The sequence below is a fragment of the Natrix helvetica genome (genome assembly GCF_964273705.1).
Source record: "Natrix helvetica genome assembly, chromosome: 9".
NCBI lineage: Eukaryota > Metazoa > Chordata > Lepidosauria > Squamata > Natricidae > Natrix > Natrix helvetica.
This window is the reverse complement of record NC_138560.1, coordinates 6921493-6939464: the sequence shown is the minus strand read 5'-3', so window position 1 is coordinate 6939464 and position 17972 is coordinate 6921493. Positions and strand designations below refer to the sequence as shown.

The 17972-nt window shown below is 44.4% G+C and overlaps 1 protein-coding gene across 2 annotated transcripts; it reads left to right on the top strand.

Annotated features, from left to right (window-relative positions):
• The first annotated feature begins 354 nt into the window (after positions 1 to 354).
• Positions 355 to 17752, top strand: ETFB (electron transfer flavoprotein subunit beta). 2 transcript variants are annotated; one of them, XM_081961810.1, is made up of 7 exons: positions 355 to 499; positions 2946 to 3104; positions 8358 to 8516; positions 10174 to 10236; positions 12564 to 12722; positions 13837 to 14016; positions 17512 to 17752. In XM_081961810.1, exons 1-6 carry the CDS (start codon positions 437 to 439, stop codon positions 14005 to 14007), a joined length of 774 nt encoding a protein of 257 aa, XP_081817936.1. In that variant the 5' UTR covers positions 355 to 436; the 3' UTR covers positions 14008 to 14016; positions 17512 to 17752. The 2 variants fall into 2 exon arrangements, with proteins under 2 accessions (XP_081817936.1, XP_081817935.1); XM_081961809.1 differs by having other exon boundaries at positions 379 to 499; positions 13837 to 14025.
• The last annotated feature ends 220 nt before the right edge of the window (positions 17753 to 17972 follow it).

The following is a 17972-nucleotide window of genomic DNA, read 5'->3' as shown; positions in this document are numbered from 1 at the left end:
AAGGGAGGCTAAAAATACACGATTTGGAGCGGGTGCATCAGCAACCTGCCGCGCGGGACAATTCTGGGACAAAGTCTCCTTCGCCTCAAGAAGCCGCGGGGAGAGGCAGGAGAGGGAAGCCGCACTTCCTATTGGCTGCCCTCTACCGGAGCGCAGACTGATTGGCCAAGAGGATGATTACTGTCCTTTTCTCCCGCCTTCCGCCACGCGCAGAAGCCCGCTAGGATTGGCTCATCCTTAACGCCAATCATTCCCTTGGCGTGGTTCCGTTTCCCCCCTCCTATGAAGTTGTTTAGCCGCAGACCGACCCCCAACTGCGAGTGCTGGATATCGATCCGCTTCCTCGGATTGGCTGAGCCCATAGAGGGGGCGGAGAGAGAGAGAGAGAGATGCGTGCGCAAGTGTGGGTGGAGCCGCTGACTGCAAGGGCGGCAAGATGGCGGCGGCCGGGCTGAGGGCAATGGTGGGCGTGAAGCGGGTCATTGACTATGCTGTTAAGGTGCGCTCTTGCCGGGCTTTGCGTGTTCTCCTCCTCCCGGACCGTGAATTTCGAAACTGCACGTCCGAGTTTCGTGTCTGTGATCATTTAGGAACCCGTCTCATCCCTCACAAGCCGCTTTTCTTGAATTAGGCCTTCTCAGGCAGCATAAAAATCTCCCTCCTGCTTAGCCCTAGTTTCGTGTTGCTTCCTTAGCAACAATGAAGAAGCCGGTTTGATACGCTTTTCTATCCCGGGGTTGTCTATAGGCGTAGTGGACGGGAGGGGGGGGTTCTATCAACCACCGAGAATACGATGACGTCTTCTGTTAGGGACTCCCAGAATTCCTCTTGCCTCTGCTCGCTAGGAATCCTGGGATCCGTAGTTCTAACAGCCGGTTGGGGGGGGAAGGGTGACTTTGGAGCCTCAGAAAATAGGGTTCGGGAAGATTATATTATATTTTTATTATATTATATATATTTTAATATATTAAAGGGGCAGACCTGGTCTCTTCGTTGTTCGTTGCGAAGTTGTGTCCAACCCATCGCAATCCCATGGACAACCTTCTTCCAAGCCTTCCTGCCCTCTACTATTCTCCAGAGTCCATTCAAGCTCATGCCAACTGCTTCAGTGACTCCATCCAGCCACCTCCTCCTCTGTCGTCCCCTTCTTCTTCTGCCCTCCATCTTTCCCAGCATGAGGTTCTTCTCCAGTGAGTCCTTCCTTCTCATTAGGTGGCCAAAGTATTTGAGCTTCATCTTCAGGATCTGGCCTTCTAAAGAGCAGTCAGGGTTGACCTTCTCTAGGACTGACTGGTTTGCTTTTTTATTTTCTGCTGACCTGATGAAGAGTTAGAAGGGATTCTTTCCTGTTCTCCCTTTCCGACCTTTAGGCGTTGCTTTTACAGGTAGTCCTCAACTTAACGACCGAAATCGAGCCCCCAACTTACGTTGCTGAGTGAGATGGTTGTTAAGTGGGTCTTGCCCCGTTTTACCGCTTTTCTTGCCCGAGTTGTTAAGTGAATCATTGCTGCAGTTGTTAAGTTAGTAACTTGGCTGTTAAGTGAATCTGGCTTCCCTGTTGACTTTGCTTGTCGCAAAAGGAGATCAGTATGACCCTGGGACACAGCAACTGTCATAAACCTGAGCCAAGCAGGAATTTTAATCATGTGACCATGGGGATGTGGCAGTCGTGTGAAAAATCCTCAGAAGTCCCTTTTATTCAGTGCTGTTGTAACTTTGAACGGTCGCTAAATGAACTGTTGTAAATCGAGGGCTACCTGTGTACCTTGCTCTCCCTCTTGAAAATATGTGGTAATCCCTGCTCCTGTTTTTGACTCCGCCATAAAGAGCCCTGTGGAATACGTTGGGGTAACTAGCCTTGAATCACCAGGTGAGCTTCAGGACAGGACAGGTCTCAGTCCAGCAGTATAAGTACTACAGGATATACTCTGGCTTGCAAGTGCTGCCTGCCACAACATCCATTGTGGGGTAGGTTATTCTTAAATATAGCAATTGGCTCAAAGTTACCCAGGGGGAACCTCCATGGTGGCCAGAATGAATTTGAATTTAAGTATCTGGTCCTAGTCCTCTAATTATTACACCTTTGTGACTAATTTTGTTTTTTAATGTAGTTACCCATTGTGGCTCTTGCTTAGGGATGTTGTATCGCAGCACAGTAAATAATGAGAAGGAGAAGATGGGCTGTATTGACAGGCCTGGTGTTTCATGTGCATCTAAGTATAATTTACCGTAATTTTCATGCCTGCTCAAGGATAATCGTGGAAAAACAATAATCTGAAATAAGTGCATAATTTAAAGAATGATTGCAGATAAGTCTTGAATGTTAATTTTGATTTTACCCATCTACCATTTGTTGCTATTTTTAAAAAAGATACTTTTATTTTATTTCCATAACTTAAAATGTACCACTGTGTGTATCTATGGAAAATTGACAGCTTTGACCTGTAAACTAAAAATAATACAATGAAATGAATCAGCTCTGAGGTTACACGAGAACTGTGTGTTTCTAGCAAACTGACACATGACACAGATAGAAAAAGAGTCTTGCCTAAGAAATTTATTCTTTGTTAATTTAACTGAAATCTTGAAGGTGCTGTGCATTGTACATGCTTAGATGATCTGGTGAAATAGAAACGTCTGATTTTTCAGCTAGTAAAATGTGTGGTATGTCTTCTTTGGGCCAGACAAAGCTTGTGTTAAGTTACCAAATCTCATTTTCCTAAATTAGTGCTTCTCAACTTCAGCAGCTTTAAGATGTATGGAGCTCAACTCAACTCCCAGAATTCCCTAGTCAGCCTGGGGGATTCAGGAAGTCGAACTCCATACATCTTGCTGAGTTGCTGAGCTTGAGAGGCCCTGCCCTAAAGAACTGCAAATCTTTTCTAAACGTTCTCTATGTTTGTGTTTCCCAGAGATACTTCCTTAATAGATTGTCTCCTTTGCAGGTACGGGTAAAACCAGACAATTCGGGAGTGGTGACCGATGGGGTCAAGCACTCAATGAACCCCTTCTGTGAGATCGCTGTAGAGGAGGCTGTCCGACTCAAGGAGAAAAAGCTTGTCTCAGAGATCATTGCTGTAAGCTGTGGTCCACAGCAGTGCCAGGTAAGAATGCTTTTCTCTTGAGAAGAAGGAGGAAACAAGTACCAAGCTGAGGTTCTCAAAGAGTAATTGCTTGTAATTTGGTCTGTGTTGCCAATATGAAAAATATGAATGTTCTAGTTTGATACTAAGCTGGGGCTTAGCCCTCTAAAAACTAATTACCATGCTCTGGCGCTGCTGTAGTTCCTTTCAGTGTTGTCCATCAGTATTTATTGGCGTAGTATTAAGTACTAAATTAAAATTCTGATCATCCTGTATGTTAAAAGAACTTACCCTATGAATGTTGTGGTCAATAATTGGAGGTTTTGAAGCCATCTTTATCCAGAAGTTTATTGTTCCCTCATATGCATTTTCCAAAATAATTAGCTTATTTCTGGGATAGTATAAGTATAATCTTTATTGTCATTGTACGATAGTAGAAGAGGTGAGCAAAATATTTCCATGTCACGTCATTCGGATAAATGTTTTGGAGCTCCCGCTTCCTTTGGACAAAAAGGATTCTTTAGCAAGATGGGGCAGATCGAAGTCCATTTTCCACAAATCTCGTTAAGATATTTGTTTTCTCAGGGTCTCTTACACCGCCGTATTTCAGATCAAGAAGGAATTGGATAAAGTACTTGGCATGCTAATGATCAAGCATATATAAATAGTTTCGAGAAGTAGGCTAAAAACAGCAAGTTGAAATTAGGAACTTATATAAAGAAAATCAAAAGCATAGGAATCTGCTAGGGAAGGCATGACTCAGCAGTACTCTACATGACTTGGAATCATGACAAGCTGAACATGAATCAGCAATGTGATGTAAATGCAGAAAGGCAAACACGAGTTAGGATGCAGCAATAAAAATTCCCAAAGCACCGGAAATAATAGTTCCACTATATCAGACTGTCCTTCCTGCTCCATTCCTATTTTGGGGCATCTGGCTTTTTGAGAACTGTTCAGGCAAAGTGAAACAGGTTCAGAGAAGGACAAGGAGGTTGATCAGGTTGAGCATTGGGAACTAGGCCTCTGGGAGATCTCTGTGTTCTCCCAGAGGCCTAGAAGTGATGCATTATTCCTCAGTTACCTAAGAAAGCCCAAAACTATTATCTATTATTGTAGAGCTCAGGGTACAGAATAATGGTTCTAGAAAGCAGCAATGTGCAGCCAGCGCCAAAAAAGCTAAGGCAATCTTTGATTGTCTAAAGAGAGGCATAGAATCAAAATTGCATGAAGTACTAGTACCACTTTAGTAAGACTACCAGGAATACTGCATTCAGGTTTGATCACATTACAAAAAAGTTGAGACTTTGGAAAAAGTGCAAAGATGATTAAGCACCTAAGATGATTAAGGGCCTGGAGGTAAAAACATAGGAAGAACAGTTGCAGGAATTGGGTCTGGCCAGTCTAGAGAAAAGAAGGACTAGGGGTGACATGACAGGGGTGCCTTGAGGGACTGCCCCAAAGAATAACTTACTTTCCAAAGCACCAGAAGGCAGGCAAGACAAGAAACCATGAATGGAAACTAATCAAGGAGAGAAGCAACCTGGAATTAAGGAGAAACTTCCTAACAGTGAGGACAATTAACCAGTGGAACAGAAGTTGCCTCCAGACGTTGTGGGTGCTTCATCACTGGAGGGTTTTAAGAAGAGAATGGACAGCCATCTATCTGAAATGGCATAAGGTCTCCTGCTTGAGCAGGGGGCTGGACTAGAAGACCTCAAAGGTCTCTTCCAGATCTATTCTGATTGATTGATTCAGTTTTGCCAAACCAGCAAAGGAATCATCTACTTAGCAAGGGGGTAAAGTAACTTTTACTGGATGTATTCAAATAACCATCTTTTAATGATATTTGCAGTAGTTTGGAGTGCTGTACTAGCAGTAGTTTGGAATGCTGTATAATGTGACCTCCAACTTTCTAATGCTATAAAATAAAAATTATCTTAAAGGGTTGGACCTAGCTTACTTTTATCAAATCTTTCCGATATTGGATGTTATTATCACTTCTTTATTTCATTTACTACATTTGTACCCCTGTCTTATTACTTAATAAGTAAGTAACCTGCTATTTTCTCCACAATATCAAGCCTGTTTGGTAGTGAGTTAGGCCGAGATAAGAGTGACTGGCCCAAAGTCACCTAGCCATTTTCCCCCATACTTAAGGTGGGACTAGAACTCCCAGTCTCCTGATTTCTAGCCTGGTCCCTTCACCACATACACCAAACATTCTTCTTCTTTCCAATGCATTTCACCCTTTCTTGTCAGAAACGGGATTCCTTCCTCTCATGCAAAGTTCTTGAGTGGACGGAGTCAAGAGAATGTAGTGAATGAATGGCTGAGTACAAAGGGAGGAGGGATAGGGTTGCCTTAGCTTCTCAAAAGGGTCTGGTGGCCACCAGGCGGCACCAGCTGCACACAAGAGAACCTGGTGACGTACTTGTGTGCATTGTGTAGGAGGCATCAGTGACATAACTTCTTTCTCTTCAAATGCAAAAACAATGACCAAAGCAATGGGGAAATGTAGCTTGAAGCTTGTTCAAGGTAGGGTGGATAGAACAGTTGAGATTTGGACTAGGTTTGCATGTGCATTAATGGGGCTTTCTGGTCTGAAGCACTGAAGGCCGTAAAACAAGCTTTGGAAGGTAAAGGATTCCGATTGGAATATGTTTGCGCCTTACAAAGCAAGCAAACAGTTTTTATATATATATAATCATGATATCTAACAAGCCAAAACCAATCGTAAAATAGTTGCGTGGGGGTGAAGTTAATACCCGATGGTAGTTCAGAGGTTAGGAAATAACTCCAGGAGTGAATTATGCCTTAGGCAGACTTAACACATGCAAATTTAATACTGCATTTCAGTCCTAAAGAGCAAGAATGTTTATACGGAGAACATTCTTCTTGCTTCTTTGTAATAATTTGACAAAGGCTTATTTCTCTCTACTGAAATTCTTCCCCCGGTCACTAGAGCGAAGGAACATACGTTCTGCCCCCTTCTCTTCTAGGATGAAGCCAAATGCCAGTTTGATCTAGTGGTTAAAGCATCAAACTAGAAACTAGGAGATTGGGAGCTGTAGTTCCGCCTTAGCCATGAAAGCCTGCTAGGTGACTTTGGGCCAGTCACTCCCTCTCAGCCCAACTCACCCCACGGGGTTGTTTGGGGGGGGGGGAAGATAGGTGTGTATGTGGGTGTGTATGTTAAAAAGGGACAGGATAAAAACCTTACATTTAATAATGTGTAGCTCGGGACATAGACCGTCTGCAGTCAAAAATGCTGTGCCTGCCTCTGCCTTCCAGTACCATTCTTGGACTCGGTGTGATGCCAAAGTTGGATCGTTTCCTGCTCTTTTCCTGAGATCCCAATTTATTTATTTTTAAATACTGTCTCTTTGGTGTTTTCAGCTTCATCTTATTTCAGTACCTGATTCAGCCAGGCCTCCTTTCTCCCCTGCCCCTCCCCTCCCCTCCCCAGACCTGGATCTATTCTATTTTCTGTCAATGAGGCTTCCTGACAGCTCCACCGTCATCCGTTATTTTCTGCACTGCTGCTCCCACTTCCTCATGACCTTCACTTGCCGGGTTGCTCTTGTAGTCTTTTATTATTATTATTTATTTATTTATTTTTGGCTGCCCTGTCTTTCTTCAAGCGCCAGCCTGCTGCTGATAATCCCTTAGTCTCAGAGATTGCCGGGGTGGGGGGTGGGGGATGGGGATATCTCCAAAGCTGCCTTCCCCTTCTGTTACTGCTTATTTTCTCTGGTAGTATAAGGGTCTGCCTGGCACCGGGTTGCCTTTACATCTGCTAGCTCAGCAGCTTCTGTGCATCTGATAACGGATGTGTCTTTCACCTTGGCTGTGTTCCCAGTGGGGAAGCATCCTCTTCTCCCCCCCCCCACCCCCGCCCCTCCGACGTTCTAACGGTTGCTATCAACGGCAACGCTGGAAAAGCAATCTCCAGTTCATTCATGCTAGCCTCGTACATCATTAAAACATTACATCAATTGTCTTTCAGCTCAGCGTAAGATAAATATTCCATATGGACAACATTTCCACCAAACGACAAGATACGGGGAATAGGTGTGCTTGGCGGGAGACACATGCCCACATTAAATCTCAGCCTTGGCTTTCAAGCGTCTTTAGAATAGCATTGTTTCTTTTGTGTCAGCTATCTCTGTTGCTAGTGAAGGGAATAGATCTGATTTGTGAATGGGGACCAGTGCAGTGGCGGCTTATCTTATAAATGCTTTGCACCTTGGGCGAAACGACGGGGCTGTTCTCTGGCGTGAACATTCACAGGTTCCTGCTTTACGGTTTCTGACACTCTCTTCCCTCGTTTCGTTGATATGTTACCTACCACAGTGGAATTGCAGGTTCGGAGCGGAAGATGGGCATATGGATTTTTCAAAGGATGCTCTGAGTAAAAATGCAACAGAGTTGGTGTTGTAGCTCATCCTAATGAGGGAGTTTGAAAGTAAGCCCAATGTTAAATAGACACAAGAGAGACCTGAATTCCAGTTTAACCATGATATCCATTGGACAGTCATATTTCCAGCCTGGACTGCCTGCAAGGAGGGCTGTGAAGGTGAAATAAGGTAGTTCCACATAGGTTGCCTTGAATTCCAGTATTTCTGTTAGCAAGGATATGAGGCAGATCAACTCTGGAATCCCCTGGGTAGATATCTGGGTATTGCTTTACTTAGTTAGGTTTAAAGCAGTGTTTTTTCAAACTTGGTATTTTGAAGATGTGTGGACTTCAACTCCCAGAATTCCCCAACCGGAATGCTGGGGAAAACATGCTGGCTGGGGAATTCTGGGATTGAAATTTCACACATCTTAAAATTGTCAAGTTTCCCAAACCCTGGTTTATCACATTTTCCATCTTAAGGGCGCAATGCAGTTACAGTGTGATGGTTATCTGTCTTCTCTAGATAGCCAAAGTCTGCTGCAATAAAAGCATCCTATCCAGTTTTTGGATGAGGGCTGAATTATGAAAACTGTAACAGTAACAGAGTTGGGAGGGACCTTGGAGGTCATTTAGTCCAACCCCCTGTACTATTTCTGATAGATGGCTGTCCAGTCTCTTCTTAAAAGCCTCCTGTGTTGGGGCAACCACGATTTCCAAATGCTAAACTCTTATGTGGTTTCCCAGTTTTCATTAGGCGCTGGCTACCAAATGCTTCAAAACAGAGAGGCATCTAGGCTCTGGAACGAAACCAGAGTTTTAAAAACCCTGGGGAAACAGAGCCCTGTTTTTTCCAACATTTGTCGCATCTGCAGGAGACGATCCGTACAGCCCTTGCGATGGGAGCTGACCGGGGGGTCCATGTGGAGATTCCTGCAAAGGACTACGAGAGCCTCACCCCCTTCCAGGTTTCCAAGATCCTGGCAGCGCTTGCCAAGAAAGAAAGTGTCAATCTTCTGCTACTAGGGAAACAGGTGAGAGGAAAGGAAGGGAGGGGCTGCATTGGGCACATGTAAATATTCCATATAGGGACGTGGTGGCTCAGTGGCTAAGACGCTGAGCTTGCCAATCAGAAATACCAGCAGTTTGGCAGTTTGAATCCCTAGTGGCGTGTAATGGAGTGAGCTCCTGTTACTTGTCCCAGTTTCTGCCAATCTAGCAGTTCGAAAGCAAGTAAAAATGCAAGTAGAAAAAATAGGAACCACCTTTGGTGGGAAGGTAACAGAGTTCCGTGTGCTTTCAGCGTTTAGTCATGCCAGCCACATGACCACAGAGACATCTTCAGGCAGTGCTGGGAAACGGAGATGAGCACTGCCCCCTAGAGTCGGGAACGACTAGCACATATGTTCGACGGGAACTTTTACCTTTACCTAAATATTCCATGCAGAAATCAGTGGCATTCTGAATCTTGGGCAATCTCCACCCAAGTCGAAGTTTTCTAGGCCGTAACATTTTTGAGAAGGCAGAAGGCCAAAACACAGGTAGTCCTTGAGTAATGGAACCTGCCCATTACGGTCGTAATTCATGCTGGTAATTAAAACGAGTCATATGACAGATCCAATTTTACAATCTTTTTTACGGTGGTCATTAAACAACTCCACACACATTAAGCAAACCAGTCGCTCACTATGGGCACGGTTTGCTGAAAACCAGAAGTAAATCCTGATGTGGGACAAAACCGTTGCAAAACATGGTCACATGACTGCAGAAGGCTGCAAACGGCCGTAAACGCAGGGATGTTGTCATTTCAAATATGAATCATAAATACCCCCAAGAAGGCCTGATGGAACTTCAAACAGTCGCTAAGTGACTGTCATAAGTCGAGGATTACCTGTACCCAACCAGTTGGCCGTTCATATATCGTAAATGAGCAGAAGCTTACCCTGGGTAGCAACAGAGCAGGGAGTACATGCATTTCCAATCTGATAAAACAAGCATAGACAAGAAAACGGGGCTCCATTACTCAACTGGGACAGATGGCAAGCAAGATGGAAAGGCCGATGATGCCAAAAGGGCCAAGCCCACCAGGCCTGAGGCCAGAAGAGGCCGAGCTGAGCCTTGCAAAACCGATGGCTTTCCAAGAAAATGCAGGAGTGGATCTGATCTGGCAAGGCTTATGCCGTCCTCCCTGATAGCTGGAAAGCAGGGCTATAAAAGCCATTCAGAGGTTTGAGGAAGGAATGGCACAAATATGGCCTGATGTTTTGTCCCCGCCCCCCGTTAACTAGCTGAAGCTGCTTTTCTGGCCCCGAAAAATGGGGAACCTGGTTTTGCCATGGCCCATTACTGAGCCCAAGCATTTCTCAGTTGGTTTAATGTTGCGGCTGTTGACTTTTTTCAGAAGGAAAGGGCGTCATGAAAGTCAAATCAATCTTACCTTGACTTGGAAAGGTGTGTTTATTTGTGTACATACGCATTCTTGTGATCTTGAGTCAACATTGCCAAGCCAAGTTTTGCAGCGAAACCAATCATCCCACGTAACAGCGTCCTTTGTAGTGCATATTTCCTGGCCATTATTTGGGGGGGGGGGGGGAATTAACCTGTAAAACCAGCAATGCTTCCTTTGACCTTCCTTCCTTCTCTCTCTCTCTCTCGCCCTCTTCCCCCCCACACTCTATCTCTCCTCTTCAGGCCATTGATGATGACTGTAACCAGACAGGGCAGATGACGGCTGCATTTCTTGACTGGCCTCAGGTAAATTAGAAGCCATTTGTGCCCCAGGGCTTAAAGGTACATAATGGTTTCCTTTGCCTCAGTGAATGAAACAATCAGATGGAGAGTTGAATGGTAGTTTGTTGCTTTGATGTCCTAGAACAATTTGTCTTGTAGTAAAAGAAGATGGGGAGGCCTGCAGAGTGGGTAGAATAGCCTCTGTGTTGTGTACTTCTGTTTGATACCCAGCAGGGTGGATTTGATTTAAATTGTAGATTTAAATCACGATTTAAATTATGATTCAAATCACTCGTAAAAAGGCTTGATTTAAATCAACTCGATTTAAATCATAATTTTTAAAGAGCAACTGTCATCTCTGTCCCGCAGTGGCTCCTCCTCTGTCCAGCTGTTGACTCACCGACGGTCCCAATATTGCAAAACTCATACAGCCTCATACTACATCACTAAGCTCCATTTCATGCTGAATAAACTAAATTATTAATGTACCTTAAATAGAAAGCTATCTTTAGATAGATTTTTTACTCCAAAAGGATTTTATTAAAATAAATTTAAAACTCCCAAAAATCGTATTTACATTTTTTAAAAATCCATTTTTAATTTTAAAAAAAAAAAAACATTTGATTTTTATCCACCCTGATACCCAGCAGTGAAATACAACAGCTTGTTGGCCAAGGAATGGAATTCTGCTCTCTTTTTCAGCTCCCAGCTGACCATTGTAGTTCTAAGAAAGTTGAACGTGGAAAAGCAAGAATTGTTCTCGAAAATATTGGGCTTGCATAGAAAACACGGTCCTTCAAGACAGCCACTTTTGTTTGTGCATTCACTGCTGACTAGTTTTCACTGATAGATTTATACAAAAATAAATCGGTCCTTCCTGCTTCCCCACAACCCGAGAATATAAATCCTTTTCTTTCTTTTGTTTGTTTGTTTGGAATAGAAATCTCCGTGCCTTATTTTAAAGGCAGTTAGTCCTTTGGTCATGTTTTCTTCATCTTCCCAGAGGGATAATCCTTCAGGGTGGCTGTTTTTTTCCTATTATGTGGCTGGATTTGTGGTCTAATCAGCAAGCAGGCAAACCTTGTTAGTGTCCAGCTCAGATTTTACGCTTGCACTATGGACACATTTCCAGAGAGATGGTCACGGTGATCTCTGGCTGCTTCACAGTGGAAATGTGCAGGCCTTTATATGATTCACTGGGGTTTTTTTGGCCAAGTCCTGCTTTGCTTTGCAGGATGCATTTCACTCGGAGCCCTTGATGCTACATCACGAAGGCTGGCAGACTTGGTTTTAGGGATGCATTTTGGGATGTATTGTGTTATCAAGAACTTCTGGGGTGCATTGCGTTATCAAGAACTTACTTGCCTAATTCAGTGGTCCCCAACCTTTTGGGCACCAAAAACCAGTTCTGTGGAGAGAGGTTTTTCCCTGACTAGAGGGAGCGTGGTTTTGTGTGCTGCCTGCATCCAGCGGATGGGGCCTTGCGTGTTTGCATAGTCCAGTTGCTAGTATGCCGTGCTCTGGTGCCGGTCCATGGACTGGCGGGTTAGGCACCCCTGGCCTAGCTGGTTTTGTTTCCTGGAGTTCTCACCCAGATTCCCAAACACAACAAACCCTCTGAAGTTAAATCAAGGTTTCCTTCATTAGGAGCGCCAGCAGCCCCAGCAAAAAGTTTCGCTCTCACTGCAGACGAACAAGTCCATCCAGCCAGGAGATGAATAGTTGTCTGCCACATCTATTCATCTCCGCCCCCTGCAGAGCTAGGGTGGGGCTTCACTAGCAGCGGTGGCTCTTCCTTCCCAAGGACCAGCCCACGGATTTCCACTGCTCTCCTCTCCTCTGCCTTCTGCACAACTGCATGTCAGGCAGTGGACACAGCTATTCCTCCTCTTCCTCATCAGACCTGGGGGCTGTTGACTCTCCATCTGAGGGCTGCCGGATGGCCCATGCTCTGTCTCTCTCTGGCAGCTCCATTCCCTCTTCCCACTCGGACCTCTCAGGTTGCCTTGATGCTGCTTCCTCCTCCTCCTCTGATTCGGTTGCTGGAGGGACTGGCGGCCGACAAACCACAGCACTTTACCGCAATGCACTTGAAGACGGCATTGCAGTAAAGCCTCCTCAGTTGTGCGTAGATAGATGAGCATTGTCTCTTAATCCCCACTTGTGACCTAGAATCGTTTTCTTAAATAGGCTGTTTTGAAAAGACTGGTATGTAAGTTGAGGTGTGCGCAATGACACACCTCACATAGCTCCCCCCCCTCTTCCCCCTCCCGGCGTTTAAAGAGTTTCAATTTGGGGCAAACGGCACTTGCCCTGTTTTAATGGAAGCAGCTCTTCTTTTTCCTTGGCAGGGAACCTTTGCCTCCGAAGTGAGCCTGGACGGGGACTGGCTGAAGGTTGAGCGGGAAGTCGACGGGGGTCTCGAGACGGTGCGCCTGAAGCTGCCTGCTGTGGTGACTGCTGATTTACGACTGAATGAGCCTCGCTATGCAACTCTGCCCAACATCATGGTAGGATCCTGGCAGCTCTTTCTTACTCCTTACCTGCTCCAGCAAACCATCTCAGCCGTGGGTACAGCTTTAAGATTAAGAGACGGGCTTCTTTCCCTGGGCATCATTTTGGAGCTGCATGGCTTTGGAGAAGAGTGAGTCTCTGGGAAGCTCATAGAACATTTTGACAGTGACCTGAAAGTCCTCCCGATAGCTCTGGATGGAAACGTAGAACAGGGGCCCACAGGGGATCCGTATCCCCTGCAGCCAATAATGCTATTGTTACATTTAATAATTTAATTTTACCATTAAATAGGAGTAAAATAACCTTTGGATTTAATGCATCCCTCGCCTTGTCTTTTGCAATGCTTTCAACCCTGAACAAGAGCAAGCATTCAGTAGCTTGAGGCGACACAGGTAGTCCTCGACTTATGACCACAGTTGAGCCCAGAATTTCTGTGGTTAAGTGAAATGTTTCTTAAGTGAGTTTTGCCCCATCTTTCTTGCCACCGTGGTTAAGCAAAACACTGCGGTTTGTAAGTTAGTCACCCGGTTGTTAAGTGAATCCGGCTTCACCGTTGACTTAGTTTGTCAGAAGGTCGCAAAAAAGAGGGATAGCATGACCCCGGGACACCACAGCCGTCATAAATATGAACCAGTTGCCAAGCATCTGAATTTTCATCCCGTGAGACCACGGGGATGCTTGCAACCGTCGTAGGTTTTTCAGTGCTTTTGTAACTTTGAACGGTCCCTAAATGAACTGTTGTAAATCGAGGACTACCTCTATTGACATCTCTTAAGTCAGGGGTGTCCAAACTTGGCAACTTTAAGACTTGTGGACTTCAACTCCCAGAATTCCCCAGCCAGCTCTGCTGGAAGTTGAAGTCCACAAGTCTTAAAGTTGCCAAGTTTGGACACCCCTGTCTTAAGTGTTTAAAAGCAAAATGCTCAAGTAACAGAAGGGGGGGGGGCGCAGGTTTGCACGGAAGCGTTGACTCCCCACCCCCCTTCCATCCCTTTTGTCGGTACTCATCCCAGACACAGCCGCTCTTAAAACTCCAGAAGAAACAAAAATTCTCCAGCAAAATTAGACAGTGGTTGGTTAATTGTTCCCTGTCCCCATCTTCTTTCCCAGAAAGCCAAGAAGAAGAAAATGGAGATGGTGAAGCCCTCTGACCTTGGTGTGGATCTCACGCCTCGAGTGAAGATTCTGAGCGTGGAAGATCCACCTCAGCGCAAGGCCGGAGTCAAAGTGGAAACGGTGGAAGATCTAGTTGCTAAATTGAAGGAAATCGGGCGGATCTGAGCTCTTTCGGTAATTTTGGTAAGGGGGGGAAAAGGGGGGGGAGCGCGTGGAGTAGACCGGTGCTGCATAAACTCACTGCACCTATAGTCCTCAATTTCCAATCATTATGAAATCTGCCCACCACGGTAAGTTGTGACATTTGTAAATTGGGTCAATCACACGAACAACCCCAATTTTGTTACCTTTTTTTTTTTTTTTTTTTTTGCAGTCATTAAGTGAATTAATGGTTCACCATGGAGACAATTTTGCCAGAAACCGGAAGTAAATGTTGGTTTTCAGCAAAGCCATCATAAATGTGATCACCTGAATGCAGGATGCCGAAATGGCATAAATGCAAATAACTATATAATTTTGCAGACGTAAGAATTTGACTCTTAAGGCAAATTTTGATCTATAGGATGACAAATTTTGGTTGCTTTTAAGTCATCTTCTTCTTCCATTTATAGTGAATTTGTAAAATCCTGGATTTTGGCCGGGGTGGGAAATGCAGATGACTCAGTTTCCCACCCCAGGTATGTACCAAAAAGGACCCCTTATTTTCTTCCTCCTTATAAGGAGAAATCTTGGAGCAGTCTCCTCTTTCTTCATGGAAAAAAAAATATTAGTGAAGAAAGAAGAACTGTGAAGGATTAAAGTAGTGGCTGTTTGGGGCAGACTGCTATCAATATTCAATTAATTGTGTCCCCATAATTTAAAAGAATCTAACACATTGAATAGATTAATGGCTCAGCTGAGAGAACGGCCCTTGTTTCTGGCTTCTACTGATGAATATGGGGGTTTCACACTTGGTAACAGCTCCCTGGAGGAAAGAGAGTTCTCAATGGATCCTGGCTTTATTCTCCCTGACATTGTGTAGCTTACTTGTCTTTCCTATTCCTGCCTTTTTGCCCGATATTTGCCATCAGGTTTCAGAGTCTTCCGAAGGCCTGAATTTATTTTTCTGGAAAAAATAAAAGGAAATAGATGCAAATCTGTTTTGATTTATTGAACCCCTGAGCACTAAAATCATATTTTCTTGGCTCCGCGGAGAATCAAAACCACGATCTCATTGAGGTTTGTAGTGACTTAAAAAAAAAAAAAACACAGCTAAAATCTGCTCTGTTTAAACTGGAAGGGAACATACAGCAATATGTAAAGCATGTTTGAGCTCTCCTAAACATGTTACATCTGTTGTCATGTGTAGAAGGCATATAGGCCAGAACGTAGTTTAGCTTGTTTATTTACTACAGGTCTTCCTGATCTCAAGATACACATATTATATTCCCCAGACCACAACTCTGGGATGTCATTTGGGCTGCGAAGGAATGATTTCCCCAAATTTTGTCTCGATTTTGGGTCTCAATCCAAATCCAGCATTTTTGTTACGGCGGCTCATTCCTGTTTGCTTTCTCTCAAGCCTGGGCGAAGTGGGTTTGATTTGATTTGTCTGTTTGCTCCATTCAGTTCAAAAAGTGTCAAGTGGTGTCAATTCATTTTTCCAAATTAGATTTTGGCCGGGGTGGGTGGGGGTGGGGTGGGGCACTTTTTATGCCGATATAAAAGCTCTCTGCATTGCCTCACCAATTTGAAACGCATTCGATTTGACAATTAAATCAGAAGGCCAGCTCAGTTTTGAATCCCCTTCAAACCCAGCCCCCAGATCAAGGCTCCGCGCAGGCCTGCCTCGCCTTAAGATGTTATGCATGAGATTTCCAAGGGCCCAGAGGGAGAAACGAGGGCCATTGACTGATGAGTCATCTCTTGGATTCGTTTTTACCGTCGGGCCTTCATCTCATTAAAAATGGAAATAAAGAGAGCGCGAGAGCTGTGTGGCTGGAGAAGACTTAAGCACCCATCAAAGCCAGCCTTGTCTCCAGCTGTGGCCGGCCAGATGACCTTTGGAAACACTCAAATCATAGCAGCCTTCAGTTCCGTTTCATGCATGCTGGTTTTGGAGCTGCACTGCTCCATCGCATCCTGGGAGTTTCCCCTCGATGTCCGAGATCCTACCCTGAGCTAGGCCTCCCTTTCATGATATTTTCTCGCGCTGGCATTTTAGCCAGCGAAGTAAATGGTCAGCAGTATTTTAAGTGTTTAGGTTTTCGTTATTGATTAGATGAAGGCATTGCTTTTGAAAATTTTGCCAGTGAATGAATATATCCCTCCAACTCAGATGGATGGTATTTTGTAGTATCAACATTAAAAAAACCAACCTTCAGTCATTTATAATCGTCTTAAGCAGGATATGTCTCATCCATTGAGGCCTCTTCTCCCAGATCTGTCCTCATGGAGCCTATTGTTTTGTGAGTATCTTTGGGCTTTTTCACAGCACTTAGCAAGACATGAAAACATTTCTCCTAATGTACCTGAATCATAAATTTATATGAAGGTTGTAATTGCTCTTTTTTTGGGGGGGGGGGGGGAATAAAACATTCATTTTATAAATCCCAGTAGGCTACAAAGTATGTCATTTTCCACGATATGCAAGCTATTGAAAAAAGAAATCCATTGGCATCATCAAAGATGAAAGACCAGACATCTGTACATGAGAAAGATCCATTTTCTCCTGTTCAATCAGGGGTGTCCAAACTTGGCAACTTTAAGACTTGTGGACTTCAACTCCCAGAATTCCCCAGCCAGCATGGCTGGCTGGGGAATTCTGGGAGTTGAAGTCCACAAGTCTTAAAGTTGCTAAGTTTGGACACCCCTGTGTTAAGTCAACTTCCACAATGAGTTTTTCTTTATTTGAATAATAGGGCAGCTTTTCCCAGCCTGTTTAATTCCCACCATTTTGGTTTATTTCTTCCATCCTCCCCAGCTAACAGAGGCTTTCAAATAGGAATAGCACTCAGACTTACATATCGCTTTACCGTGCTTTACAGCCCTCTCTAAGCAGTTTACAGAGTCAGCCTATGGCCCCCAACAATCTGGCTCCTCATTTTACCCACCTTGGAAGGATGGAAGGCTGAGTCAACCTTGAGCCTGGTGAAATTTGAACTGCCAAGTTGCAGGCAGCCAACAGGCAGCAGAAATAGCATGCAGGACTGCACCCTAACCACTGTGCCACCGAGTTGTCCCATTTCATCATCATCATCATCATTTAACAACCCCATCATCCCTTGCGGGTGCAGTCTGAACAACTGAATGGAGATAACAGAACGTTTAATGGCCGGATGCTCTTCCTGTTGCCAGTGCGGAGCTTTTGTTCAGTAGATACATCGAGTTGTCACATTTGTTATCCAAAAAATATTTGACTTGGGTTAATAGCTGGTATATAACATGCCTGAATTGAACTGTTTTTCTTTTACACTCTGAACATCCTCTAATTGGTAAGAGCACTGGCTTTTTTTAAAAAAAACAAAAATTATAAAGTACCTCAATCTCTAGGAGCTATGCAAAAACGAAGAACTGACCCCAGAGGTCAATTTTAATGACTCATTTAGGATGGAATCCAGTTTCTGAGGTTCTGTTGCCGAGTATAGTTCTAGTAACAGGCCTACAGTATCCCTTTTGTCTCTCTTTCAGCCTTGCCTTGAGATGCTGCTACGGGTGTAGGAATGGGTGTGGCCTTCAGAGAGCCCGTCTTCCTGTCTCGGGAGAACCCATCCTGTCGGGACCCGGTCCCTCTGAAATCACAAACCATGCTGCCTTCCATGTCTGCTGGCCGCCGGAGGGAGCCAAATGAGAGTTTAATTCTATTTTCTGTACTAATGATGGGTTGGTTTGCAATAAATGCCATGTGATCTTTGAAGGTGCTCGGAGCAAATGTCATGTCTCTGTTGTTTTCTTTGCATTCCCAATTAATTGCTTCAATCCTCCTGCAGTAAATGATCTGCCCTAGGCATTCAGAAGACTTTCTTATGTGTGTGTGTGTTTTGTTTTTAATGGCCCATGGTTTGTAGATGTAGTGTCTGAACAGCTCACCTCTTTTTTCTTTTTTTTTTGCAAAGCATAGTTGGAGGCTAACTTTCCTTCATTAAACGGGT

Excerpts from the sequence above, each read along its gene's own strand:
- ETFB (XM_081961810.1), top strand. The coding sequence starts at position 437 with ATGGCGGCGGCCGGGCTGAGGGCAATGGTGGGCGTGAAGCGGGTCATT. Across the intron at positions 10,237-12,563 it reads CATTTCTTGACTGGCCTCAG|GGAACCTTTGCCTCCGAAGT; the intron begins GTAAATTAGAAG and ends TTTCCTTGGCAG. Across the intron at positions 12,723-13,836 it reads CAACTCTGCCCAACATCATG|AAAGCCAAGAAGAAGAAAAT; the intron begins GTAGGATCCTGG and ends CTTCTTTCCCAG.